Source organism: Salvelinus namaycush, chromosome 19 (genome assembly GCF_016432855.1).
Source record: "Salvelinus namaycush isolate Seneca chromosome 19, SaNama_1.0, whole genome shotgun sequence".
Classification (NCBI taxonomy): domain Eukaryota; kingdom Metazoa; phylum Chordata; class Actinopteri; order Salmoniformes; family Salmonidae; genus Salvelinus; species Salvelinus namaycush.
The window spans coordinates 12,254,238-12,281,895 of NC_052325.1; the positions used below are offsets into that span (position 1 = coordinate 12,254,238).

General features: G+C 42.5%; 1 protein-coding gene across 4 annotated transcripts in view; it reads left to right on the forward strand.

Moving 5' to 3' along the window:
• The window catches only part of LOC120064145 (methyl-CpG-binding domain protein 5-like), a 39,960-nt gene that overhangs the window by 4,280 nt on the left and 8,022 nt on the right, over positions 1-27,658 (forward strand). For 3 of the 4 annotated variants that reach the window (XR_005478570.1, XR_005478571.1, XM_039014513.1), the window contains exons 2-5: positions 7,101-7,795; positions 20,080-20,182; positions 20,384-20,564; positions 22,137-24,296. Coding sequence is in view for 2 of the 4 variants with exons in the window: in XM_039014513.1 (XP_038870441.1) it covers positions 7,686-7,795; positions 20,080-20,182; positions 20,384-20,564; positions 22,137-24,296 (2,554 nt within the window). In the remaining 2 variants the exon portion in view is untranslated. The remainder of the gene's footprint in view (positions 1-7,100; positions 7,796-20,079; positions 20,183-20,383; positions 20,565-22,136; positions 24,297-27,658) is intronic. The other variant, XM_039014514.1, reaches the window with a different exon arrangement.

Consider the following 27,658-nt stretch of genomic DNA (forward strand, 5'->3'; position numbering starts at 1 on the left):
CTCTGAGTTGATATTTACATAATGAGTTGTCCTCGACCACACCCACAAATTGGGGGAAAACATTTTCCCATTGACCCTCATTGTAAAAGAGACGACTTTTGTCGAATTATATATCGTTTTTATACAGAAATAGCAAAACATGCCAAAAAGCGGCTGTGTTGTTCAGTGTACCTGTAACGGTCAAAAAGCCTAACCTACGGTCCGCAATGCTCCCACGTAGGGAATTATAAAATGCGTGGTTCGAGCACTGAATGCTGATTGGCTGACAGCTGTGGTATATACCACAGGTATGACACAACATATATTTTTCCTGCTCTAATTAAGTTGGTAACCAGTTTATAATAGCAATAAGGCATCTCAGGGGTTTGTGGTATATAGTCAATATACCACGGCTAAGGGCTGTATCCATGCACAACGCACCCCTTCGTGCCTTATTGCTTCAATAGAGCCTGCGAGAAGAGCCCTGTGACTTCAGGCTATTTGGTGTGGAAAATGTTGGGACCCGGTGTCAAAATAGGCTATACAGGTAAGAAGACATTTAACTTTAGTATAGTCCGTTTGTCACTCCACTCACAACTTCTAGCTTTATATTCGGTTTGTTAGTTTTGTTGGCCTTTGCTAGATGTTCCGGGTGGTAGCTAGCACTCACTCATGTGGCTTCTAGCACCGTCTTGAAAAGGGGCATGAGGGAAGCCCTACAATATTCGTTTTTTTTTTTAAGTAGTGTGAACGCTCGGGAGCAGGCAATGTTGAAAAGTAATCATTAGATATGTTTTACTTTTCCTAATGGTTACAGCGTTGGGCCAGTAACCGAAAGGTTGCTAGATTGAATCCCCGAGCTGACAAGGTAAAAAATCTGTCGTTCTGCCCCTGAACAAGGCAGTTCCTAGGCCGTCATTGTAAATAAGAATTTGTTCTTAACTGACTTGCCTAGTTAAACTTTTTATTTTTATATATATACCTTTTTTGAATGTCGTTTTGTAATTGACTAAAACAAGCAGACAACAAGACAATTTCATTTTGAAAAAGGTCACGTTTTTGCTGTGAGCTGGTGGGGTAACCTAGGTAACCACAAGTTGTTTTCCTCACGGCCACGGCTGCAACGTTCTAACTAATACCGACTGGAACTATACACTGAGTGTACGAAACATTAGGAACATCTTCCAAATATTGAGTTGCCCTCATAACAGCCTCAATTCATTGGGGCATGGACTCTACAAGGTGTCAATTGTTCCACAGAGATGCTGGCCCATGTTGACTCTAAATCTTCCCACAGTTGTGTGAAGTTGGCTGGATGTCCACCCTCTGAATGGCACGCATACACAATCCATGTCTGATTTGTCTCAAGGCTTAAAAATCCTTCTTTAACATGTCTCTTCCACTTCATTTACACTGATTTGAAGTGGATTTAACAAGTGACATCAATAAGGGATCATAGCTTTCACCTGGATTCACTTGCTTAGTCTGTCATGGAAAGAGGTGTTCCTAATGTTTTGTACACTCAGTGTAGATAACATGAATACTGATGAAACGGGGGCTCTGCTGTCTTGATGGAGGGCTGTCTCATATGAATATAATTAAAAAGTTTGGCTCACTTGACTTTCTCTGGGCAGACTGCTATCATTGTGCGCTTCAACCATCCTATCAGAACGGAGATGGCACCTAGGACTGACCAGCGACACTTTGCTTCTTGAATGTCCAATTTCTTGACTGCTGACATACAAAACATTTTAGGACTGTGTCAACATTGGAGTTAACCTTTTTAAGATGTGAATGTCTATTTCAGACTCTGTAACATTTGTAATGGAGGATCTAACATCCGTGAGTTGTTTTTACTTTCTAAATTAATAATGGAAATTACTATATTTTCAAAATTATTGTTTTTGTGTTCAGCCAAGCCTTTGAAATGGCAATCCATGTATTGACCTCAGACTTTTGCTAATATGTTCAGTCTCCCCAAAAAGCTTGTCCATTTCATGTAACATCCATAACGCTTTTTATTTATTTAAGTCCGCTTTTTTTGTGTACTCCCTCCAAGAGTACTATAGAATAAACACAGATCCAAAGTTTTACTTATTTTTTGGTCCATTCTGTGAGATGCACAATATAGAGCCCAGCCCTATTGGGCAGAATCAGAAATCTGCTCCAGTGTTTACAATGATAAGCTCAAATGACAACTGCTTATAAAAACATACGGTTGAATTCCAGTGCAGTCGACAGCCTGATACGTTACTGGACATTTTAGTTTGTGTGTGATATGTATGAGGTGGGAAGGCCTTTAAGACCACCGACAGCGGGGAAAGAAGTTATACTAGCCTACACTGTTTACCTCAAGGGAGAAAGTCGTTTTTGTTTTAGAGCTGTGGCTGCAGCATTCAAACATTGCGATATACAGCATATCGTGAATCGCCAATGTTTGGGGGGGGAAACGTGATCATTTTTAGACCATATCGCCCAGCCCTAACCTGAGCTGAGTCGTAAGTGAAACTAGGCATCTACCACCTCACTACCACTATTAGATAGCCAATGAATATACAGTGCATTCGGGAAAGTATTCAGACCCCTTGACTTTTTCCACATTTTTACATTGCAGCCTTATTCTAAAATTGATTGAGGGGAAAAAACGATTTAATCTACACACAATACCCCATAATGACAAAGCAAAAACAGGTCTTTATACATTTTTGCAAATGTATAAGAAGTAAAAAAAAAAAAACTTAAATATTACATTTACATAAGTATTCAGACCCTTTACTCTGTATTTTGGTTGAAGCACCTTTGGCAGCGATTACAGCCTCGAGTCTTCTTGGGTATGACACTACAAGCTTGGCACACCTGTATTTGGGGGGTTCCTCCCATTCCTCTCTGCAGATCCTCTCAAGCTCTGTCAGGTTGGTTGGGGAGCGTTGCTGCACAGCTATTTTCAGGTCTCCAGAGATGTTCGATCAGGTTCACGTCCGGGCTCTGGCTGGTCCACTCAAGGACATTCAGAGACTTGTCCCGAAGCCACTCTTGCGTTGTCTTGGCTGTGTGCTTAGGGTCCTTGTCCCGTTGGAAGGTGAACCTTCACCCCCAGTCTGAGGTCCAGAGCGCTCTTCATCAAGGATCTCTGTACTTTTCTCTGTTCACCTTTCCCTCGATCCTGACTAGACCCTCAGTCCCTGTCGCTGAAAATCATCCACACAGCATGATGCCTTCACCACTGTGCTTCACCGTAGGGATGGTGTCAGGTTTCCTCTAGATGTGACGTTTGGCATTTAGGCCAAAGAGTTCAATCTTGGTATCATCAGGCCAGAGAATCTAGTTTCACATGGGCTGACGGTGTTTAGGTGCCTTTTTCTAAACTCCAAGCGGCCTGTCATGTGCCTTTTACAGAGGAGTGGCTTCCGTCTGGCCACTCTACCGTAAAGGCCTGATTGGCGGAGTGCTGCAGAGATGATTGTCATTCTGGAAGGTTCTCACAGCTCCACAGAGGAACTCTGGAGCTCTGTCAGTGCCCATCTGGTTCTTGGTCACCTTCCTGACCAAGTCATTTCTCCCCGATTGCTCAGTTTGGCCAATCGGACAGCTCTAGGAAGAGGCTTGGTGGTTCCAATCTTCTTCCATTTATTAAGAATGATGTTCTTGGGGACCCTTCAATACTACACTTCTGTGCCTCAACACAATCCTGTCTCGGAGCTCTACAGAAAATTCCTTCGACCTCATAGCTTGGTTTTTGCTCTGACGTGCACTGTCAACCGTGGGACCTTATATAGACAGGTGTGTGCCTTTCCAAATCATGTCCAATCAATTTAATTTACCACAGGTGGACTCCCAAGTTGTAGAAACATTTCAACGATGATCAATGAAAACAGGATGCACTTGAGCACAATTTTGAGTCTTATAACAAATGATCTGAATACTTATGTAGATGAGGTATTTCCGTTTTTTATTTTTAATACATTTCTAAAAGCCTGTTTTCAATTTGTCATTATGAGGTATTGTGTGTAGCTTGCTGAGTGCAAAAAATATTAATACATTTTAGAATAAGGCTGTAACGTTACAAAATGTGGAAAATTTCTGATGGTGAACCTGAACAATCAAAATAAAATCTATTGTAAGCCCCATTCAGCAGGTAGGTCTATAACCATAAGATGAGCGTGGTCTCCGCTAGCTTTCGTTTATTCCTGTAAAACACAATTTTCAACAGCGCATGGATAACAATAATCTAGCAAATTACATATGTTGTCACTCAACTGATAAACGCCTAATATCGGGTAAGCCATTTTAGCATTTGAATGCTGAAGATGCCTGCAGAATAGATGTGCAAGATTAGGAACATGCCGCCTACCTTGCGAAGCTGGGAACATTGTGTAGTTTGTTTAAGCTAGTGATATTCCCTGGGGTTGTTTGGCATGCACAATGACTTGTTTATCAATGACTATCAACACAGTTACCCGCTTAGTTCAAGACTAAAGGAGAGGACCCATCAGTTATCACAAAATATGAGGTGTTTTTGGAAGGTAGAAAGAAAGTAATTTGAGCAAAACATTTTAGTGAATCAGTGATTTTGTAACGTTTGAATCGATGTTCTGACCGATGCATGCTACATTTGGATCGGTTTGGGTTCCTCGGACCTATGCACTTGCGTCTTAAACATTTTAATCGTTACATCGCTAGTATACTGCATTTTACTTTACCGGTATTGATACACACACCGGTGTGGATTTTTACTTTTCATTCTAAAATCATTTTGTTTGATTTATTTAATTAAATGATTCCGTAGTTACTCAAATTATTGCAATAATCAGTTTTTATCACCAGTACAAAACTGCTAACAGCTGAGAACTGCTAGCTAAATGCTAGCACAACTAGTCAACAACTTCGGAGTAGAGACCCCCGGAAATCGTCCGACTGCCCTTTTTATTAAGATCTGCAAATTAACCCGAAAGTACATGGTCAAAGATGAGGATGATGATAATATTCTGATATAAAAAAAAATGTTAGAGGCATACTAAGACAAAATGCACTTGACAGTGTTTAAATTATAACAAATTTGTGCAGGAAATTGAAGAAAACTATGGAAGTGAAGGCTGGAATTGAACAAATAACTATAGAAATGGCAACCATTGATCGAGTACCAGAGTTTGAGGCTACAAAATAGGATTTCGTTGTTCTACAAATAAGACTACTTCACTTTCAGTAATGTCTTACTATTTTTGGTTGTAGTTTGTTTGAACAGTATAAAGCAATCAGAATGGAGAAAGCCCATTTTTAAAACCCCTTAGAATGAATTTTATGGCATCCTAGGGTCATGCGCTACCCATAAAGCAAGTTATTATTCAGAAACGTCAAATAGCTTCATACCGTCAATGACAAAAATACCATGATATATTTTGGCCATATTGCCCAGCACTAAGGCCCAGTGTGCCTGCTTTCCATTTTATTATCCAGGGAATATTTTTTATTGTGCTGTATGGGTACTTGGGCTGCATTTACATGTCGTTCTAATACACTGGGTCAATCGTTTTTTTCTCATCTGGCGTGTAGTTGGATTGTTTGTTCACGATATCACAAGTAGAGATACTGTGTTCCTGGAACTCTACACTGCCAAAATATTTGAAGCTGTTGAATCTAACCCTGAAGCCCCCCCCCCCCCCCCTTGCTACAGCTACCTTGCATCCAAGAGAGCCTGGCCTATTTTTCAACTCGCTCTGTTTCCCTCCAAGCTATGGAGCAGTGGCGGAACACTGGAGAGCCATGCAGTGTTTTATGGCTGATTTATCATGTGGGAGGGACTAGTAGGCCTATCATGCTCTACAAATGTGCCTGGCTTTTAGGCACACATACTGTGGAGGGTAAAACACGATTAAGCCTCAAATTACACACCTTCGATTTTTGTTTTGTTCTACAGTCCATATTTGTGATTATTTTGACATTGTGCAGGCTTTCAGTCAACTATGAAAATAAAGGACGGCACGATGATGTTAGGCTAACAATCAGATTTGAATATTGGCCTTTGCTGTTCCGTTTGTCCTCTTTCAGACATATCCCAAGGGTGTCTGTGACAGTGGCACTACCACTGCTCTCGATCATGGAGGAATTCTGTGTGTGTGTGTGTGTGCGCTCTGATTTAATACCAAGCCATTTTGTATTGGTATCTAGGCGAAGGAAGGCACCCTTGCTTTAATTACCAGCGTTTTCTGTGCACGCTCGGCTGTGTGGATGAGTCATCCGTCACAGAAAATGCACAGCGAGCGTGATTCACACTCTGTAATGCAATATCAAAGTGCTGCTGTTTTTATTTCACCCCAGAGTTACAGATAAGTTGTCAGTCTGACAGGCCTGGCGGTGAAGACGAGCACCTCACAGCCCAGGAGACACACACGGCTATCGAGTGTTTCAGCCCCTAGGAGGCCCACTGTCACCTTTACACTCCCACTATTTCAGCAAGAGAATTCACAAGAGATGGAGACAGATTTGACCATTCAGATGACAGAATGCAATACTTTTGTTAAAATGAAACAAAAAAAAAAATATAGCTAATAAAGTCTAATATATTTGTCCTCCAAATCCACCCACCTAGAAATGGCTGTGGGAGGGGGAATATTCCCATCCTATTGCCACAACTGATCTCTTAAGGTATTGGCCAGAGAAGGGCTTGATTTAAAAAGGGGAATGGGAGGTAGGTAGACTGGTCCATTGCCGTGGCGACTCAGTATCATTAAGCCTTAGCAGTATTCAGAGTCACGTCAGTGCCTGGAACAATGGCATCCAATCCATCATGATTTTGTGACCATTCACTCAGCATATAGCCTAATACAGCTAACTACCGCTATTGACTTCTACCACTACAACTAGTCCTAATTACATTGAAGAGCGATTTCTTTCTTAGAGGAAAATATATATTTTTAAACATGCACAATTGATTTAACATTTATTTTGGATTATGCAAAAGTTCTGCAAAGCCTGTTTTGTGTGGGAAATATTTAGAAATATTATTCTCAATGAGCTCCTACTCATTGAGAGTATTTAGACTATAAATATATTTAGACTATAAATATATTCCTAAAAGCTTTTTGTAGTAAATTTGACGGTGTTACTTTTTACTTGTTTTACAGGTTGGAATATATGGGACAGTGGCTGCTTTAATCCTTTATCCTCTCTGGGATGATGTAATGCTGACATAACCTGCAACATGAGGAGTTTTAAGGTGCCAGCGGCAGTTAGTATCAGCCAGAGCTCACTTAATCACCATTGATCACCAGATCCATCCAGATTTGTCCAATGTCAGCTTCTGTGAACTGAAAGTGAAACATTGGTCTGTGAGAGAGGACGCCTGGGCAGCTCTACTTCAAGTTCCCTCAGGTCACCCATCTCAATGTCGGCAGGTTCTCCCACCATTACCATGGCCTCACAAAAACATTGATGAAAATGGTGATTTAAACATGACGGCATTAAACAGGATGGGGACAAAGGGCCTCAAAGGCCTGGTTCCACAGTGAACCTGTCCCAGAAGAGGCAGGCAACGGTGGGATTGGCAGTTGGCAGTTCCAACCATCGAAGCTGTTGTAGCACATCATCTCTTGCTTGGTCAGTTCACTCCTGAGAGACCCCAGGATGACGCACACTAGTCTGAGCTCTCTGACAGACTTGTGATATCTCACATCGCAAGGGTGTAGTTGTGCGGACTTGAGGAGTGGACAATGAACAGAACAAAGAAGTATGAAGGTCTGTGTTCTGAGGGGAAGCCCCCGGCTGAAGTCCCTATAGGTTGGCAGCGGAGGATCACCCACAGCGGGGTTGTCTACATAAGGTAAGGACCTACTCTACCTGTATTTAAACTAGCCTGGGGCCCATCTGCCCAATCATAATTTAGGCTAATGACTTCTTTCATTCTACAGGAAGATTTTCATGTAACTGTCTGTAACCATTTGAAATGTGTTTGTTGAACAGGTTCCTTCATACAGTATGTATGTATGTATGTATATATATATATATATATATATATATATAATATATATATATATATATATATATATATATATATATAATATATATATATATATATATATATATATATATATATATTTATTATTATTATTTATTTTTTTACTTTTATTTGCATATTAAGCCCACTATACCCTTTCGATTGTCCTTTTACTTTATATTCTCAGAGATGCTTGTCATTAGGGATGTAACGATTCACTGATACGCATCGGTCCCCGATTTGACATGTTTAAGTGTTTTTGTCTCCCGAGTGACGCAACGGTCTAAGGCACTGCATATCAGTGCTAGAGGCGTCACTACAGACCCTGGTTCGATTCCAGGCTGTATCACAACCGGCCGTGATTGGGAGTCCCATAGGGCAGCGCACAATTGGCCCAGCGTCGTTAGGGTTTGGCCGGGGTAGGCCGTCATTGTAAATAAGAATTTGTCTAGTTAAATAAATACAATAAAAAGTTATGATCAGTCCGTGGAACCCAAACCGATCCAAATGTAGCATCTGTCAGAAAATCTATTCAAACGTTACGAATCTCTGATTTACTCAAATGTTTTGTACTTTCTACCTTCCAAAAAGACCTCATATTTTGTAACAGCTGATGCGTCCTCTCCTTCAGTGTCAAACTAAGCATGTAACTGTGTTGATAGTCATTGATAAACAAGTCATTGTGCATGCCAAACAACCCCAGGGAATATCACTAGCCTAAACAAACTACACAATGTGCCCAGCTTCACAAGGTAGGCGGCATGTTCCTAATCTTGCACATCTATTCTGCAGGCATCTTCAGCATTCAAATGCTAAAATTGCTTGCGCGATATTAGGTTGTCACTCAACTAATAAAGGCTATGTAATTATGCCATATTGAAAATTGTGTTTTACCGGAATAAAAGTAAGTTACCGGAGACAACTCATCTTGCTGTAGGCTACCTGCTGAATGGGACCTACAATACGATTTATTTTGATTGTTCAGGTTCACCGTCAGCAATAGTTTTGATAGTTTTGCTTTAATTAATCAGTCTATATGGTCATTTTTAGATATACAGGAAAAAGGTGATCGTTTTATAACGAGGACAGCAATCACTTTTGTTAGGCGTGCTGCATGGCCGACGTGAGAGGAGAAGTTCACTCTGTAAAACTTTAAAACAGTCAAAACCATATGAGATGGGGTAAAATCCAAAGTTGTCTTACATTTTCCTTGGGTATGTTAAGCTGGCACTTAACAAACTAGTTTACACACACACACACACACACACACACACACACAGCAAGCTGGTACTTAACAAACTGTACAGGCTATAAACAAGCAGGAAAATGTGTATCTGTTTTTCTGATTGCTGGTGATTTTTAATTCCACGTTAAGACACGCGATGCCCAACTTCCATCAACACGTCTCCTTTGCGACTAGGGGTGATAAATTCCTAGATCACCTTTTGGCTAATCAGATTATGACTCTGTACTCCTGCTTCCTGTTTACAAGCAGAAGCTCACCAGAATCAGATATTTTGCTACAGGACTGCTTTGCTAGCGCTGATTGGAATATGTTTTGAGAATCCGCCGATAACATCGAGCGAACCACCTCCGTCATTGGCTTCATTAGGAAATGCATCAGCGACATTGTCCCCACAGTGCAGATGTTCTGCTTCCCCAATCAAAAGCCCTGGATTAACACTGAGGATGGCGCTAAGCTAGCGCACATGGCTGCCGATCACAACCCTGAGGCTACTGCTGAGGACAGGAACAAGTACAAGAAGTCCATCGATGACCTCTGCAGAGTCATCAAACAAGCAAACGGACCATATGGGAATAAGGTGGAAATATCCAAATCAAACTATTTGTCACATGCGCCGAATACAAGTGTAGACCTTACAGTGAAATGCTTACTTATACAAGCCCTTAACCAACAGTGCAGTTCAAGAAGAGCTAAGAAAAATATTTACCAAATACAGAAAAAATATGTATATAAAAATAACATTAACGAGGCTATATACAGGGGGTACTGGTACCGTGTCAGTGTGCGGGGGTACAGGTTAGTTGAGATCATTTGTACATGTAGGTAGGGGTGAAGTGACTATGCATAGATAATAAACAGTGAGCAGCAGAAGTGTACAAAACAAATGGAGAGGGGGGGTCAATGTAATAGTCCGGTGGCCATTTGATTAATTGTTCAGCAGTCTTATGGCTTGGGGGGGTAGAAGCTGTTAAGGAGCCTTTTGGTCCTAGATTTGGCGCTCTGGTACTGCTTGCCGTGCAGTAGCAGAGAAAGTCTATGACTTGGGTGACTGGAGTCTCTGACAATTTTATGGTCTTTCTTCTGACACCGCCTATTATATAGGTCCTATTGGATTAGTGTCCCGCTCCTTGAAAGCGTCAGCTCTAGCCTTTAGCTCGATGCGGATGTTGCCTGTCATCCATAGCTTCTTGTTGGGATATGTACGTACGGTCGCTGTGGGGACGATGTCATTGATGCACTTATTGATGAAGCCGATGACTGAGGTGATATACTCCTCAATGCCATTGGATGAATCTCGGAACATATTCCAGTCTGTGCTAGCAAAACAGTCCTGTAGCGTAGCATCCGCGTCATCTGACCACTTCCGTATTGAGTGAGTCACTGGTACTACCTGCTTTAGTTTTTGCTTATATGCAGGAATCCGGAGGATATAATTATGGTCAGATTGGCCAAATGAAGGGCGGGGGAGAGCTTTGTATGCATCCCTGTGTGTGGAGGTAATGTGGTCTAGAATTGTTTTTCCTCTGGTTGCACATGTGACATGCTGGTAAAACAAATTTAAGTTTACCTGCATTAAAGTCCCCGGCCACTAGGAGTGACGCTTCTGGATGAGCATTTTCTTGTTTGCTTATGGCCTTATAGAGTTGGTTGAGTGCGGTCTTAGTGCCAGCATCGGTCTGTGGTGGTAAATAGACGGCTACGAATAATATAGATAGTGTGGTCTACAGCTCATCATAAGATGCTCTATCTCAGGCGAGCAATACCTCGAGACTTCTTTAATATTAGACATCGTGCACCAGCTGTTATTGACAAAAATACACAAATTCAGCCACGACTCTGTGAAACATAAGATATAACAGTTCTTAATGTCCCGTTGGTAGGATAATCGTAGGTCATCAAATGTATTTTCCCATGATTGCAAGTAGAACGGAAGGCAGTGGGAGTTTACTCGATCGACTACGGATTCTCAGAAGGCAGCTCGATCTACGTCCTCTTTTCCTCAGTCTTTTCTTCACGCAAATGACAGGGATCTGGGCCTGTTCCCGGGAGAGCAGTATATCCTTCTCGTCGGATTTGTTTAAGGAAAAAGCTTCTTCCAGTTCGTGGTGAATAATCGCTGTTCTGATGTCCAGAAGTTATTTTCGGTCATAAGAACCGGTAGCAGCAGCATTATGTACAAAATGATGAGAACTACATTGAAATGGGTTTCACTTATATTGGGACTAGTGCCTTTCCTCAGCCACAGTGTGTTATATGTGCAAAAGTACTATCTCACAACTCGATGAAACCTTCACTCCTGCGCAGACATTTAGAAACAAAACATGCCAATTTCAAAAATAAGCCACGGGAGTTTTTTGAGTGAGAATTAAGGCTTTCGAGTAGTAAGACATGTATAAAAGCAACAGATACCATTAATAAGAAGGGGCAAGAAGCATCTTATATGGTGAGCTACCGAGTGGCTAGGACAGGCAATCCCCATGCTATTGTGGAGGACTTAATTCTTCCTGCTGCCGCGAATATGGCTGGGACAATGCTGGGGGAAAAGGCCCAAAAAACTATATATACAATGCCTTCATCAAACAACACTGTTTCACGACGCATCAGTGACATGGCAGGAGATGTTTTGAAACAATTACTGCTTCACATACAAGCCAGTGAATTATATGGGTTACAGCTGGATGAGTCAACAGACGTGGCGGGCCTGGCACAGCTCCTGGTATATGTCCCTTACGTTTATGGGGGGGCAATTAAGGAAGACATCCTCTTCTGCAAACCACTGGAAACCAGGACAACAGGAGAGGATATTTTTAAAGTACTGGACAGCTTTGTGACATCAAATGGTCTTTGGGCATGACAGGGAGACGTAGTGGATTGGTAATGCCGTGCAATCAGTTGCTCCTGACGCCACTTGGGTACACTGCAGCATCTACCGAGAGGCTCTTGCTGCCAAGGGAATGCCTGACAGCTTGAAAGACGTTTTGGACACTACAATGAAAAGGGTTAACTTTGTTAAAACAAGGCCCCTGAACTCCCGTGTATTTTCTGCACTATTACAATGATATGGGCAGCGACCATGTAACGCGTTTACAACATACAGATGTGCGCTGGTTATCAAGGGTGAAAGTATTGATGATTTTTTTTTATAATTGAGAGATGAGCTTAGTTTTCTTTACTGACTATAATTTTCACTTGTCTGACCGCTTGCATGAGGCGCGTCGTGTGAGAAACTCGTCATATCTGGGGGATGTTTTTTCTCGCCTGAATGATCTAGGATTACAGAGACTCTCCGCAACTATATTCAATGTGCGGGACAAAATTGAGGCTATGATTAAGAAGTTGGAGCTCTATTTGCGTTAACAAGGACAACACACAGGTCTTTCCATCATTGTATTATTTTTTTTTGTGTGCAAATGAACTCAAGCTTACGGACAATGTTAAATGTGATATAGCGAAGCACCTGAGTGAGTCGGGTGCGCAATTATGCAGGTACTTTCCTGAAACGGATGACACAAACAACTGGATTTGTTATCCCTTTCATGCCCTGCCTCCAGTCCACTTAACACTATCTGAACAAGAGAGCCGCATCGAAATTGCAACAAGCGGTTCTGTGAAAATTGAATTTAATCAGAAGCCACTGCCAGATTTCTGGATTGGGCTGCGCTCAGAGTATCCTGCCTTGGCAAATCGTGCTGTTAAGACACTGATGGCCTTTGCAACCACGTACCTATGTGAGTGTGTGTTCTCGGCCCTCATTAGCATGAAAACTAAATACAGGCACAGACTGTGTGGAAAATGATTTAAGACTGACTCTCTCCAATACAACCCTACATTGCAGAGTTATGTGCATCCTTTCAAGCACACCCTTCTGACTAACCTGTGGAGAGTTATTCACAATTTTTGATGATGAATAAGGTTTTATATGTAAGATGGCTAAGTAAAGAGCAAAATTATTTATTATTATATTGTATGTGCCCTAGTCCTATAAGAGCTCTGTCACTTCCCATGAGCTGGGTTGTGACACTCACACTTATTCTTATGTTTAATAAATGTATCGTATAGTGTGGGGGGTGGGGGGGGGCAGGCTTACAATGATGTCCCAAAAATATTTGAGAGTGCGCTGACCCTGGTGCTAGAGGGGGTACGCAGCTGGAGGTTGAATATTTGAAGGGGTACGGGACTATAAAAAGTTCGGTAACCACTGGTCTAAGTGAATGTTGGAGATATTCAGAATATGAATGTCATCTATTGCTAGCAAGTTATTAATTTCATGTACCTTGTTTCTTAACCTACATATGTTAACGTGGGCTATTTTGACCACTGTTCTGGGATGCTTGCTTGTTTTCTTAGCTCTACTGGGAAGCTTAGCAGAAGTAGATATTCTCATGTTATTGATGTTAGTGCAGGGTGAGCTGCACACAGTGGACTTCCAACTAGGGCACACCGGCTCATTGCTAACAGCATAAATCTGATTCATAGACACGTGATTGCTGCATACAATAGCTGTAGGATCAGCAGAGGCATTCAGGGCAGTTAGAGGGACATAAATTAGGTTACTTACATTGTCTACCTATGTCCCTGGTATAATGTACATTTGCTAAAGCATTATGATGACTCAGCGACACAATGGTTGGGATTAACTGAGCTGGGGTCACTGAGCTGCATTGTCTCAACGCAGCCTTATAATGCTGTGAAAGGATTCAGGAACCCAAATGATTTGGGTGGATCCCATCCTCCTTATAAAATGTGTTTTGTTTCCAAAAGGTATTGAAATTGTCAACAAAAGTTATACCCATTGAGCTGCAGTAATCACATTTGTGAAGAGAAAGAATCCTGAAAAGCCAACTGACATTTACTCCTGAGGTGCTGCACCCTCGACAACTACTGTGATTATTATTATTTGACCATGCTGGTCATTTATGAACATTTGAACATCTTGGCCATGTTCTGTTATAATCTCCACCCGGCACAGCCAGAAGAGGACTGGCCACCCCTCATAGCCTGGTTCCTCTCAAGGTTTCCTAGGTTTTGGCCTTTTCTAGGGAGTTTTTCCTAGCCACTGTGCTTCTACGCCTGCATTGCTTGCTGTTTGGGGTTTTAGGCTGGGTTTCTGTACAGCACTTTGAGATATCAGCTGATGTAAGAAGGGCTATATAAATAAATTTGATTTGATTTAAAGCGTTCGATGCCACGATTCAGAGAGGGCACAGGACCAGATATGATGAGTCTTTTATTAGTGTCTAGCAGAGAGTCAATCAGCTCTTTGAAATCCAGTTTCAACTGTTCAGAGCTGCCCTTCATAATGTCATTAAAACCCACCGAAACTACAATAGAATCGATGTCCTGGCGTAGTACATTCAGGAGCAGCTTAGTAATGTAATTTACTCGAGCCCTGGGATAGGACACTGTTTTTGCACCAGGAACAGTCACATTTCTTACCTTGGAGCTGCCCAAAATCACAGCTGGCGAGAAGGACAAGGAAATCTGCCCACTCCCACTTTTCACAGGATGGTGCAGGCCTCCAGACAGATGGAGATGCCCCGCTTGATCCAGAGTAGGGATGAAAGGTTGCCAACGTCGACTTCTAAATCGTAGGAGTAGGCACAGCGGCTGCAGACACAGGTACCCCCAGCAACGAAGGTGTAGGAAGATCAGGCTACAGCGCGGCGAAACTATTCAATATTTGTATCCGCTCCGGACCTCTCTTTGGGAATGTAGACTGCTTTGCGGGAGGCTGCTGTTTTTGGCTTCCGCGGCTCGTGACATGCGACGATCTTTGATTGCCATGCTCCTCTTGCTGTGCTCCTTCGACTCTATCAGATGGGGGAGGAGAGGCAGAGATGGCTCCCCTGGCGAACGAACTCCGGGCAACACCAGCCAGTCGGATAATGACAAACAACAAGATGGAGATTCATTCAACATGCGCGAACGCCGTCAAGCCACCGGCGGAGAAAGGGTAAACATTCCACTCTGCATTTCCCCCAGTTTCTTACATTGACTGGCTACCTGTGTGGTTAAAGAAGCCACCTCAAGCCTATAATCCTTGCTGCAATGGAACTCTGAGTGATCGAGTTTTTCCCGAACAAAGCGTAGTGAATACAGCTCCTATAGCGCTGGAACCATTCATTTACTTTTTCAGAGGACTCCATTGGAAAACTCATCTGGGACTAACTTCATTAGCTTGATGGCTAACGTTAGCAGTTTAGCTTGGTTAGCATCTCTTTCAAGCCGACTTTAAGCGGGAATCTGGGATAAGAAATAGCGGTCCTAGCTGTTAAAAGCTAACCAAGTCGAAGAATCCATGGTATTTATGTTTAACAAAGATTGGTTATGTTTTAGTTAAAATAACAAACTGTGTGTTTCCAGTATACAGTGTTCAGCTGCGCACTCTGACGTCAGGACCAAAGGTGTTCTATGGGGTTGAGGTCAGGGCTCTGTGCAGGCCAGTCAAGTTCTTTCACACCAATCTCAAGAAACACTTTCTGTATGGACCTCGCTTTGTGGACAGGGGCATTGTCATGCTGAAACAGGAAAGGGCCTTCTCCAAAATGTTGCCACAAAGTTGGAAGCACAGAATCATCTAGAATGTCTTGTATGCTGTAGCGTTAAAATTTCACTGGAACTAAGGGGCCTAGCCCGAACCATGAAAAACAGTCCCAGACCATTATTCCTCCTCCACCAAACTTTACATTTGGCATTATGCATTTAGGCAGGTAGTGCTCTCACGGCATCCGCCAAATCCAGATTAGTCCGTAGGACTGCCAGATGGGGAAGGGTGATTCATCCATCCAGAGTCCAATGGCGGCGATCTTTACACCACTCCAGGCGACGCTTGGCATTGCGCGTGGTGATCTTACGCTTGTGCGCGGTGGCTCGGCCATAGAAACCCATTTCATGAAGTTCTCGACAAACAGTTATTGTGCTGACGTTGCTTCCAGGGGCAGTTTGGAACTCTGTAGTGGGTGATGCAACCGAGGACAGGTGGTATTTACGCTCTACGCGCTTAAGCACTTGTTTTGTGAGGTTGTGTGGCCTACCACTTCACAGCTGAGCCGTTGTTGTTCCTAGACGTTTCCACTTCACAGTAACAGCACTTACAGTTGACTGGGGCAGCTCAAGCAGGGCAGAAATTTGACTAACTGACTTGTTGGAAAGGTGGCATCCTATGACGGTGCCACGTTGAGTCACTGAGCTCTTCAGTAAGGCCATTCTACTGCCAATGTTTGTCTATGGAGATTGCATGGCGGTGTGCTTGATTGTATACACCTGTCAGCAACGGGTGTGGCTGAAATATCCTAATCCACTCATTGCTTCTACACCTGCATTGCTTGCTGTTTGGGGTTTTAGGCTGGGTTTCTGTACAGCACTTTGAGATATCAGCTGATGTAAGAAGCACTTTATAAATGAATTTGATTTGAAGGGGTGTCCACATGGTTTTGTGTATATATAGTGTATCTACAACTATCACTCCAGTATCCCTGCACATTGAATATGGTACTGGAACTGGCCGACCCTGTATATAGTATGCTTGCTTATGTTCCTGTGTAGCTCAGTTGGTTGAGCAACGGCAGGGTTTTGGGTTCTATTTCCACAGGGGACCAGTATGACAAAAGTATGAAAATGTATGCACTGACTACTCTCGCTCTGTAGAAGAGCGTCTGCTAAATTACTCAAATGTAAATGTAACATTTTTATTTTATTATTTTTGTTTTACCTGTTTACTACTGTATTGTTGGGTGTAGAGCTAACAAGATAGGCATTTCACTGTACTTGTGCGCATGACCTTGAAACAAGTGGTGATTTCAGAACCAAAGTGGGGTGACAAAACTTTTGCTTTAAATAGCAATTGCATCTACGTTTTGGGGAATATTCAGAGGTGGAAACTTTCCGTGGGAATTAACGGGAATATATGGAAATGAATGTTAATGCCATTTAAAACTTCTTAAGCTAGTGGAACCCCTCGACAACATCCGCTGAAAAGGCAGAGCGCGAAATTCCAAAATATTTAACTTTCATACAAGTGCAATACACCAAATTAAAGCTTAACTTCTTGTTAATCTACCCATTGTGTCCGATTTCAAAAAGGCTTTACAGCGAAAGCACACCATATGATTATGTTATGTCAGAGCCTAGTCACAAAAAAACATACAGCCATTTTCCAGCCAAAGAGAGGAGTCACAAAAAGCAGAAATAGAGAAAATTAATCACTAACCTTGGATCTTCATCAGATGGCACTCATAGGACTTCATGTTACACAATACATGTATGTTTTGTTCCATAAAGTTCATATTTATATCCAAAAATCTCAGTTTACATTGACGCGTTATGTTCAGTAATGTTGTGCCTCGAAAACATCCGGCGAATTTGCAGAGAGCCACATCAATTTACAGAAATACTCATCATAAACTTTGATAAAAGATACAAGTGTTATGCACAGAATTAAAGATATTCTTCTCCTTAATGCAACCGCTGTCAGATTTCCAAAAAGTTTTACGGAAAAAGCACACCATGCAATAATCTGAGTACAGCGCTCAGACACAAAAACAAGCCATACAGATACCCGCCATGTTGTGGAGTCAGCAAAAGTCAGAAATAGCGTTATAAATATTCACTTACCTTTTATGATCTTCATCAGAATGCACTCCCAGGAATCCCAGTTCCACAAATGTTTGTTTTGTTCGATAAAGTCCATTTTATGTCCAAATACCTCCTTTTTGTTAGCGCGTTTAGTTCACCAATCGAAATTCACAAGGCGCGGGCAAGTCCAGGCGAAAGTTCAGACAAAGTACAAAACGTTCTATTACAGTTCGTAGGAACATGTCAAATTTTTAGGATGTTTTTATCATAAATCTTCAATAATCTTTCAACCGGACAATTCCTTTGTCTTTAGAAATGAAAAGGAACTCAGCTCGCTCTCACGGCCGCGCGCATGATTTAGCTCATGGCTTTCTGCCAGACCCCTTAGTCAAACAGCTCTTATTCACTCCCCCTTCACAGTAGAAGCCTGAAACAAGGTTCTAAAGACTGTTGACATCTAGTGGAAGCCTTAGGAAGTGCAATATGACCCCATTTACACTGTATCTTGGAAAGGCAATGAGTTGAACAACTACAAACCTCAGATTTCCCACTTCCTGGTTGGATTTTGTTATGTTATAAGTTATGTTATACTCACAGACATGATTCAAACAGTTTTAGAAACTTCAGAGTGTTTTCTATCCAAATCTACTAATAATATGCATATCTTAGCTTCTGGGCCTGAGTAGCAGGCAGTTTACTTTGGACACGCTTTTCATCCGGATGTGAAAATACTGCCACCTATCCCAGAGAAGTTAACAAGTTAGACATGATTTAAACACACTTTGCTGTAGGCTACTATTTTCTAATTAACAAAAAAACATGTTGGTCATATAAAATATATTCACCCCACCCAGTATTGTAATCAAAACTTACCATAAAATATATTCACCATACCCAGTATTGTAATCAAAACTTGGCTCAGACAGTTTAGTAGTGTGGGCTCAATAGCATCTCATTAGTGTGCAAGATCTTGAGAATCAGCTGTACATGTGATGGAAGAATGCACTGTGCATGCTGAGGGTTGCAATTCCATTGAATTGGGAATAGTTTAACCAAAATATGCTACAAGACCTAGAATTGCCTTATGTGTATCCCACAAAAAAGGTTCACTGTTATAAGCTAACTTTTTTGATGAATTTAAGCATAATTCCCCAAATTCCCGGGCTTAACTTCCCATGGAACATTTCTGGGAAAATTCAGGAAATTTACAGGGAAGTTTCTGACCCTTTGCAACCCTAATTGTATCTGCCTACTCTGGTCTGGGCACCTACGCTCTAGCCAACAGCTCGATGATACAGTGCGGGTAGGCTGTGTGGGTAGACTAGTCTACATGATGAGATGATGGATAAGAGCGAGAATATTTTTATTTGTCAAATGGCAGCCAAGCATCGATGATCATGTCACCAGAATAAGACCCTCAATATTTATTGGAAAGCTACATCAAGCTCATCACCATGCACTTTCACCACCAAGTGAAGTTAATAACTTATTTTATCTGTAGTCTAATAAACTGTGTGGTTTCTGTAGTCGAAGTGGGGAGGACTATACACCACATTGCGTGACTCCAAATTTTCTTTGACATGATGTTTATTATATCAATATTGTCTGTCCATGAGCTGTAGTGAAGGGAAGCGTTTCAATACCAGGGCCAGTCAAGCATAACACCTTCCAGAATCCAATATTGCCACCCTCCCTCTTCATATGAAGTATATTCCCTTTCTGGTGGGCAGATCTGTGCTACATGACCTTGAGGGGAAGCATGTTTGAGAACAGTGACTGTATTATACAGAGAAAATTGTGTCCTCTGAAAACTGTGAAACGCTGTCGGGATCTGTGTTTTATGGCACCATAATTCTCCACGCGTCAGCCGCTTTTTACTCCCTTTCATTAAGATATTTTTTTGGGTGTGACGCTTGTAAAAAAAGAAGAAAAAAAACAGAAACAAAAACTCCGGAAACGAGCATTTTAAGCTGATGACACTCTTGTTGTCATTGTGAGGTGAGCCGTTGTCATGGTAATGTGGCCCTCCCATGTTTTGTGAGCTTTGCTTTTTTTTTGCTGTGCCTGATTTACTTTATCCAGGCCATTTTGATATATAAATGAATGTGTATGGTTGTGTCCCGTATGGTACCCTATTCCCTGTATAGTGCACTACTTTTGACCAGAACCACTTTAGGGAATAGGGGGCCATTTCTGATGCAGACTGTCTTTATTTAGCTACTGTATGGTTGTGCTACTGTATGCCGTTAACGTTGGTCAGTCACAGAACTTCTCCTCTTCCGCTTTCCAGTCCCAGTGGCTCTGTGCTAGCCTGTCTGGAGCAGGTGAAGAGCTACCTGCTGACTGATGGCACCTGCAAGTGTGGCCTGGAGTGTCCTCTCACCATTCACAAGGTGAGCCAGCCAGGAGTTGTTTGTGGGTGTGTGATGGGGCCACTCCTGGTAGCTGTGTCATAAAGTTCAAGGGAAAACACACTGCACATGCTACTGAACACTAACACACTTCTAACTGTAGCCAGGGTTGGAGGAGAGAGGTGACACGTATGTTTTAGGAGTAGCCACTTACACACGCTAACATCTTTCACACCCCCTCAGATATTCAGCTTTGACCCCGGGGCGGCTGTCAAGCATAGGATGGCTGAGGATGCACGAGCCGATGCCGATGTCACCAAGCTGTGTATCCACAAGAGGAAGATCATTGCCACGGCAACTCTGCACAGGAATATGGAGTCACTGCACCCCTCGCTGGCTCTGGCTAGTCACGGTAGTGGCACTGGTATGTGGAAGTTGTTTCTCAATTTGAGAGGCAAGCTTGCCCTCTGGTCCTCTGTAGCTCAGTTGGTAAAGCATGACTCTTGCAACGCCACGATAGTGGGTTCGATTCCCGGGGCCAGCAATATGTGAAATGTATGCACGCATGTCTAAGTCACTTTGGATAAAAGCATCTGCTAAATGGTTATTATTATTATTTATATTATAACAATCCAACCATTCATATAGCTTATTGGTTGATAATGAAGTTCAATATCTCATATCTGATCACGTTCAGATATAGGCCTATACAAAGAAACATTCAACAAACTATATTAAAAAGAAATGGGAGGAGGAACTTAACATGGTTGAACATATTAGAGACTCAACAAAGCTCCACCAACTCAAGATCATGGAGAGAATTCTGTTGGAAGAATGTTATACGTTTCTTCATAACACCTAAACTGAAATCAAAACAAACTGGCTCACTACACCCTTGTTGGAGAGAATGCGGTCTATTGAGGGCGGACCACTCATATCTTTTGGTCCTGCCCCGCAATCGAAACTTACTGGGGAGAAATAAGATCTAACATTGGAAAAATAATGGGATTTGACATAGAACAAACATTCATTTCTTTGTACTTGTGTGAAATACCTGATAACTTACACAATAGAGAAAAGTACCTCTTGAAGGTCCTACTGGCAGCCAGTAAAAAGGCTATCACTAGGAAATGGCTACAAAAAGACCCTCCCACAGTGACACAATGGATAGACATTGTAGAAGAAATACGCCACATGGAGTGTATGACCTTTGCTTTAAGAACTCAACAGGAGAGAGGTGAGGAATACTGGGAGAAATGGGTTTCATACTTGGAAAAGGTCTAATTCAAAGATGCTAATGTAACTATGATGAAGATGATGATGAAGATATGAAGTGCACTGTAACTGCCAGATCTTTTTTGTTCTTTTATTTTACTTTATTTGTACTTTCTTTGTGTTCCTACAATAAAAACAAAGTATATAAAAAAATAAAATAATAATAGGCCTATACTCATAAGTGCTTTGAGATCTTACAGTATTTGATTGCCATTCAATTGCTTTTACCCTCCAATGGGTGTCACTAGATATGATGTGAGCATCTGTGCATTCTCAGCAAGTTTTGTTCCGTTTTTCCATATGCCATGGAGAAATTAAAATGAAAGACAATATCTTTATGGCAGATTGAGATCAGCTCTGTCAGAAATGCTCTGTTCCGTGCAGCATTTTTACAGCTGCTGTGCTGCATTGTGCCCTGTCAGCATTGCGTTATAAAAGAGAAGCAAAAATGTGACACTGTCTGAACATCCATACACATATCAGCTAGATTATATTTCCATAACGTTCAGTCTGCTTATCTGCTGTTTTCTAACTGTTTGCTGTAAATATAAGGTGTCTGTTGTCAATTAAGCACTGTTTGTATATTTGAAAGTTCAGAATGGAAAATGCTGAGTGAGTCACTCAGAATCATCTCAATTTTGATCTGTAATATCAACTTGACAAAACTAAGATGACTACTAACTGAGATAACTAATATGAACAATATTACTCTGCTTTGCAGGTTCGGCGACGGTGGGTCCTATGAGTCATCCAGCAATAAAGAACAATATGTACGATGGTCCACCCAACAAGATGACAATACCTGGTCAACGGTACTATAACCATGAACTGGGTTCTCCTCAGAGAGATCCGTACTCTGGTTACAGCAGGACAAGACTGGGGGGAAGTGATCGCTGTAGCCAACAACGGTCACCCTACCGTATCCGCCACAGTGTCCTGCTCAGCCCCTCCTCCTCCACCTCATGTGGCTCGCAGCATTATGGTGATGGGACTCCCTCCCCAAGGACTGAACTTCTGGGGAGTCCTGACCCCAACATGCTTGGTTTTCATGGAGCTTGCAGCCCAGGCTCTGCCCTTATGAACGGTGATCGTTTTACACCTCTCTCACCACCTAGTGTTCTGCTCCACGGCTCGCCTTCGGCGACCCAGCCCTCGTGTGCCATAGCAGGAAGGACTAATGTACCCGTCAATGCCAAAAGCCCCAATATGCAGAAGCCCTTCTACAGCTTCCCCCATAACAACTTTCAACATAAGCTCCAGCCTGCATGCCATCCACACCCACAGTCGCATTTGTCCCTGTCTCAGCTCCCTCCCTCCTCTGAGATGGACCCTCTTGGTATCCTGGACCCCATTCCAAGCAAGGCTCCAAGCCAGGGTCCCTTAGTGTCAAATGTATCTGGCCTCCAACACAGTGCCCATTCTCAGGTACCACCAATGAATGTAAACATCCCCCCTACCAGTGTCCCTTTGCCCAGCAACCTGCCTTTACCAACTGGGAAGTCTGGACATGTTGGGCATGGCCAGAGGGTCCAGCACCACCCTACCCCTTCATCTGTCTCGTCCTCGCCTATTGTGTCCCCGGTACATATGGCTGGGCCTGTCCTTGCCAGGGTGGAGGAGTCACCCCACCGTTCACGTTGCTCCTCCGGATCTTCTGAACATGGGAGCTTCGCTCACCCCACGGGGCTCCAGGTTCCTTGTGGGGGTTCAAAGCCACTTCCCCGGTCCCCTCGGGCCTCCTTGGGGTCCCCTCGACCTGCAATGCCGCCAAGTTCATATAAGATGGACAAACTCCATCACTTGAACGATAACCCCAACTACCTGCCAGGGAACAGTAGTCTAAGCAGGCATTCCAACTCCATGTGCCCTCCAGCTCCTGGTTCTGATAGTGTCCTTCAAAGGAATCACTCGGTAGGAATGCCCTTAAACAAGATGCTAGATCATCAGAATCCCGCTTCCTTCCCAGCCAGCAGTCTTCTGTCAGCCGCAGCCAAAGCACAGCTAGTGAATCAAAACAAACATCCCGACAGCGCAGCGGCTGCAGAGGCTCACAGTGGCAGCGGTTTGGGACACCCAGGGCTGGTTGGTGGAGGCAGAGGTGGAAACCTAGATGGACACAGCACTTTAAACCAGCGATATCTACCTAATCCTGGGCCGTTGGCGAGCGAGGTTCAAACCGGAAGAGCAGCATTAAGAGACAAACTCATGGGTATGGCTCAGCAGAGAGAGGCGAATCGCAAGCGGAAACTGTCCAATGATGTCAGCGGTGGTGGCGTCAACAATGACAGGGCTTTCGACGTGCTCAAGCATCCAATGGGTGGCTCAGGATCAAGTTCGGCTAGCTTTCCAGAGCCTTTGAGGAGAATGTTTCAGCAGGGTAGCCTGTCCTCAAACACCTCCATGGCCCAGCTACTCCAGTCCATGAGCCACCAGAGTGCCCATAATGGGCCAAGCCACGTGGGCCACAGCCCAGCCCGATCCAGCAAATCTCCATTCTTGGAGGAAGCTTTGCCTCATATGTCAGCTTTGCAGCAGAGCTTGCGGGGGCCTCAGCTCCAGGGCAGAGCGTTGGTCCCTTTCTTCCAGAACATGAACAACGAAGGTCAGATTTCAGGCCAAGATCTAAACATGGAGCAATTTAACGGGCCAATGAACGTAATGCAGGATCCCGCCTTAGCTGGGAACGTTGGGGTACTGGGTTACGGTGGTAGACAACATGCAGCCATGGGGTCAATGCAGGACAACCCAAACTCTCACCAGCAGCAGCAGTTTGGACGTTATCAGAAACCATCCCAGGTGCAAGGCAACCCCCACTTCAGAGGCAGGGCAGGATTGCCTCCCATGATGTCCAATGGCAGTGTCCAAGCCCTCTCTAAGTCAGGTAAGAGGCTGTTTCTTGATTTTGTTTACTTTTGTCCTCTTATCCTAAGTGTGTAGCAAAATCATAGATTTGTATTATGTTTTAAGTCAATAGTCTCTACCTACACGTTTTTGTGGTTAAGCGAAGGACAGTAATTTATTGTGTGCCCTTATGGAGAACTGGTATAGTTTTTGTTCTAGTATTGCAAATAATTGGATATACACTACCGTTCAAAAGTTTGGGGTCACTTAGAAATGTCCTTGTTTTTGAAAGAAAACCATGTTTTTTGTCCATTAAAATAACATCAAATTGATCAGAAATACAGTGTAGACATTGTTAATGTTGTAAATGACTATTGTAGCTGGAAACTGCAGATTGGTGTTTTGCGGGTACTATTTAATGAAGCTGCCAGTGGAAGACTTGTGAGGCGTCTGTTTCTCAAACTAGACACTCTAATGTACTTGTCCTCTTGCTCAGTTGTGCACCGGGGCCTCCCACTCTTTCTATTCTGGTTAGAGCCTGTTTGCGCTGTTCTGTGAAGGGAGTATTACACATCGTTGTACGAGATCTTCAGGTTCTTGGGAATTTCTCGCATGGAATAGCCTTCATTTCTCAGAACAAGAATAGACTGACGAGTTTCAGGAGAAAGTTCTTTGTTTCTGGCCATTTTGAGCCTGTTGTCACCCACAAATGCTGGTACACCAGATACTCAACTAGTCTAAAGAAGGCCAGTTATTGCTTATTTAATCAGGACAACAGTTTTAGCTGTGCTAACTTAATTGCAAAAGGGTTTTCTAATGATCAGTTAGCCTTTTAAAATGATAAACTTGGATTCGCTAACACAACGTGCCTTTGGAACACAGGATTGATGGTTGCTGATAATGGGCCTCTGTGCACCTGTGAAGAAATTCCATAAAAAATCTGCCGTTTCCAGCTACAGTAGTAATTTACAACATTAATAATGTCTACACTGTATTTCTGATCAATTTGATGTTATTTTAATGGACAAAAAAAAACAAGAAAATGTCTTAGTGACCCCAAACTTTTTAACGTAGTGTACATTAGCCTACTTTATTACAATGATCACAAAAAAAGGACTATTTTGTATTATTTTTGCATAACTCTTTGTCCTTTTCATTCAGTTCAGTCTCATTTTGTTGGCGTCTTTGTCACTTGTGCTCTTTTAGAAGCTTTCAACATTGAGCTGACTGCAAAACATTTTCTGCTGCATAGCCAAATAATAGTGATGTATTTTAAGCCTGTGCAAGACCTCTTTAAAGGCAAACATTTTGTCCAAGCAGGCAGATAAAACATTTCTGATGTTTTTCAACTTGTATTTCTCACATCAGGCCTTATTGTTCGTGCTTTTTTTTTTTTTTGGCTCTAATTTCTTTAACCCATTTTCAGCTCAACTAAGTCATCATTTCAGCAATGCTTTGACCTGAAACCCAACTCTCCAATCTTGGCTATTATGATAATGTGTGTTTCTCATTGTATGAAATGATAAAGACCAAACAACAACTCACCAAGTTAGATGATCAAGTATTATGCTAGAAGTTGTTCTACTGTAAACAGTAGGCCAAGTTTCTATCTGTGTCATTGTAATCAGCCTTTAGACAGTGAGTGGCGAGACCTCAGTGTTGTGGAATGCACTTCCTTGCTATGTCCTCTGTGGTCTGCAGCCAGGCCTCTGCATTGCCAAGGGTGACAGTCTGTGACTGAGAGCCCAAGAAGCGCTACTAGCCACGCGTCACTGGTTCGTGTATCAGACGGCTATGTGCGTCCTCTTGGCTAATGTCTCTGTCCTGGAGCTAGCCTGTAGTAACCTACAGTCCTGCTCTTAGAGAGCGAAGGATGGGCGAGAGGGTCATGGAAAATGAGAACAGCGGTTCTAGTAAACAAGTAATGTAATATTTAATATGAATTATTGAGACTGGGATTTGATCTTAATTAGAGCTGGGCGATATGGACAAAAATCCATATGGTTATAAATTGCCTGAGTTGATGCCATAATGATAAACCAAAGGATACGTTTATAACAATGTGCACCACACTGTTTATTATTATTCTTTAAACTACTCCTACTAGTTTGAGGGTTGTAGCCATCAATTGTCTCTTTAACAGTCACCCATATTAGCACACTTATTCCATTTAAAACTTCACATTTCTCTAGTCTAGGCTACTTATTGCAATGAATGATATCAGCAAAAATGTCTGCGGTAAGTGATCGGTATGGTCGGTGTCGATCATTTTTGGTTTATCATCCCAGCTCTAATCTTAATGGTTGTAGGTAGTTGGGTGGATGAGTAGGATACCAGCTCTGCCACCATATACTTATTGTCTCTGTCATTTTATTCTGAGGTGATACGTAGTAAGTAAAGGTTGGTTACGGCATTTAGTCTAGATACATTCTCTTAGCACTAGTCTGATTTAAATTACGTACAGTCCACTCCTGATGTATGCAACGGCTTGGGATTGTTGTGAATGCAGATAGCAGGCGATGGCACGAGAAAATTAAGAATTTGAATTGGGACTAGTGAGATGCACTCCCCTTGAAGGGAAATTGCATTTCCTTTTGATGTGCAATTATCAGGAGTCGAATGTATCTAGACAGATGAACCCTTTAGCGTAAGCTAATTACAGTAGGTGGAATCTTGTATTTTATACACTTTCATAGTAGTGTCTAGTCACTAGCTATCTGCCAGAGAGTAGGGAGCACTTTCACCTGGACAAGCCAATGCCCTTACAGTGAGAGATGTGCCACACATCCATAAACATGGATGCGTTTCTGTTTCGATACAGGAGCTCCACACATATGATCACATTCACTTCCTGTCCAAGCTCTGTGGATTCAGCAAATGTCCTCCGAAACCGTCAAAGTTAGCGGATCATGGTGGCTACTGGCTACTTTGTTGAGGTTTGTCATCTGTTTTTGTTAAATGAACCTTTTTATTTCAATAGCAATAGACTCCTAATGTTGTCACTGACTGCTATTGTTGACTACTTCTCCTGTTCTACACCATACCCTTGCTGACAGTTTTGAGGTAATGTATGGATATCCATTTAGGCATATGGCTCGAGTTCTAGAAGTGTACGTTCAAATTTTATATCCTGATTGATTTAAGAGTCAGTGGCCATCTTATCTAAAACACCTATATTTGGTCTGAAGTCAGTGTGTAGTCAGGAAAATCCCAAATGAACCCCAGTTGACCCCTTTGATTTTCATCTCAACAACATTGTTTTCTTTTCTCACTTGTTTTGTCGGTTTCCTTTTTCTTTCGTATTTGTTCAATCAAGTCCTCACAAATCAAGGGACGTAAATGGGAGTACATTTTGGGCTTGTTTTTACGACCACACTGCTCTCTTTTACTGTCTCTTTGTAT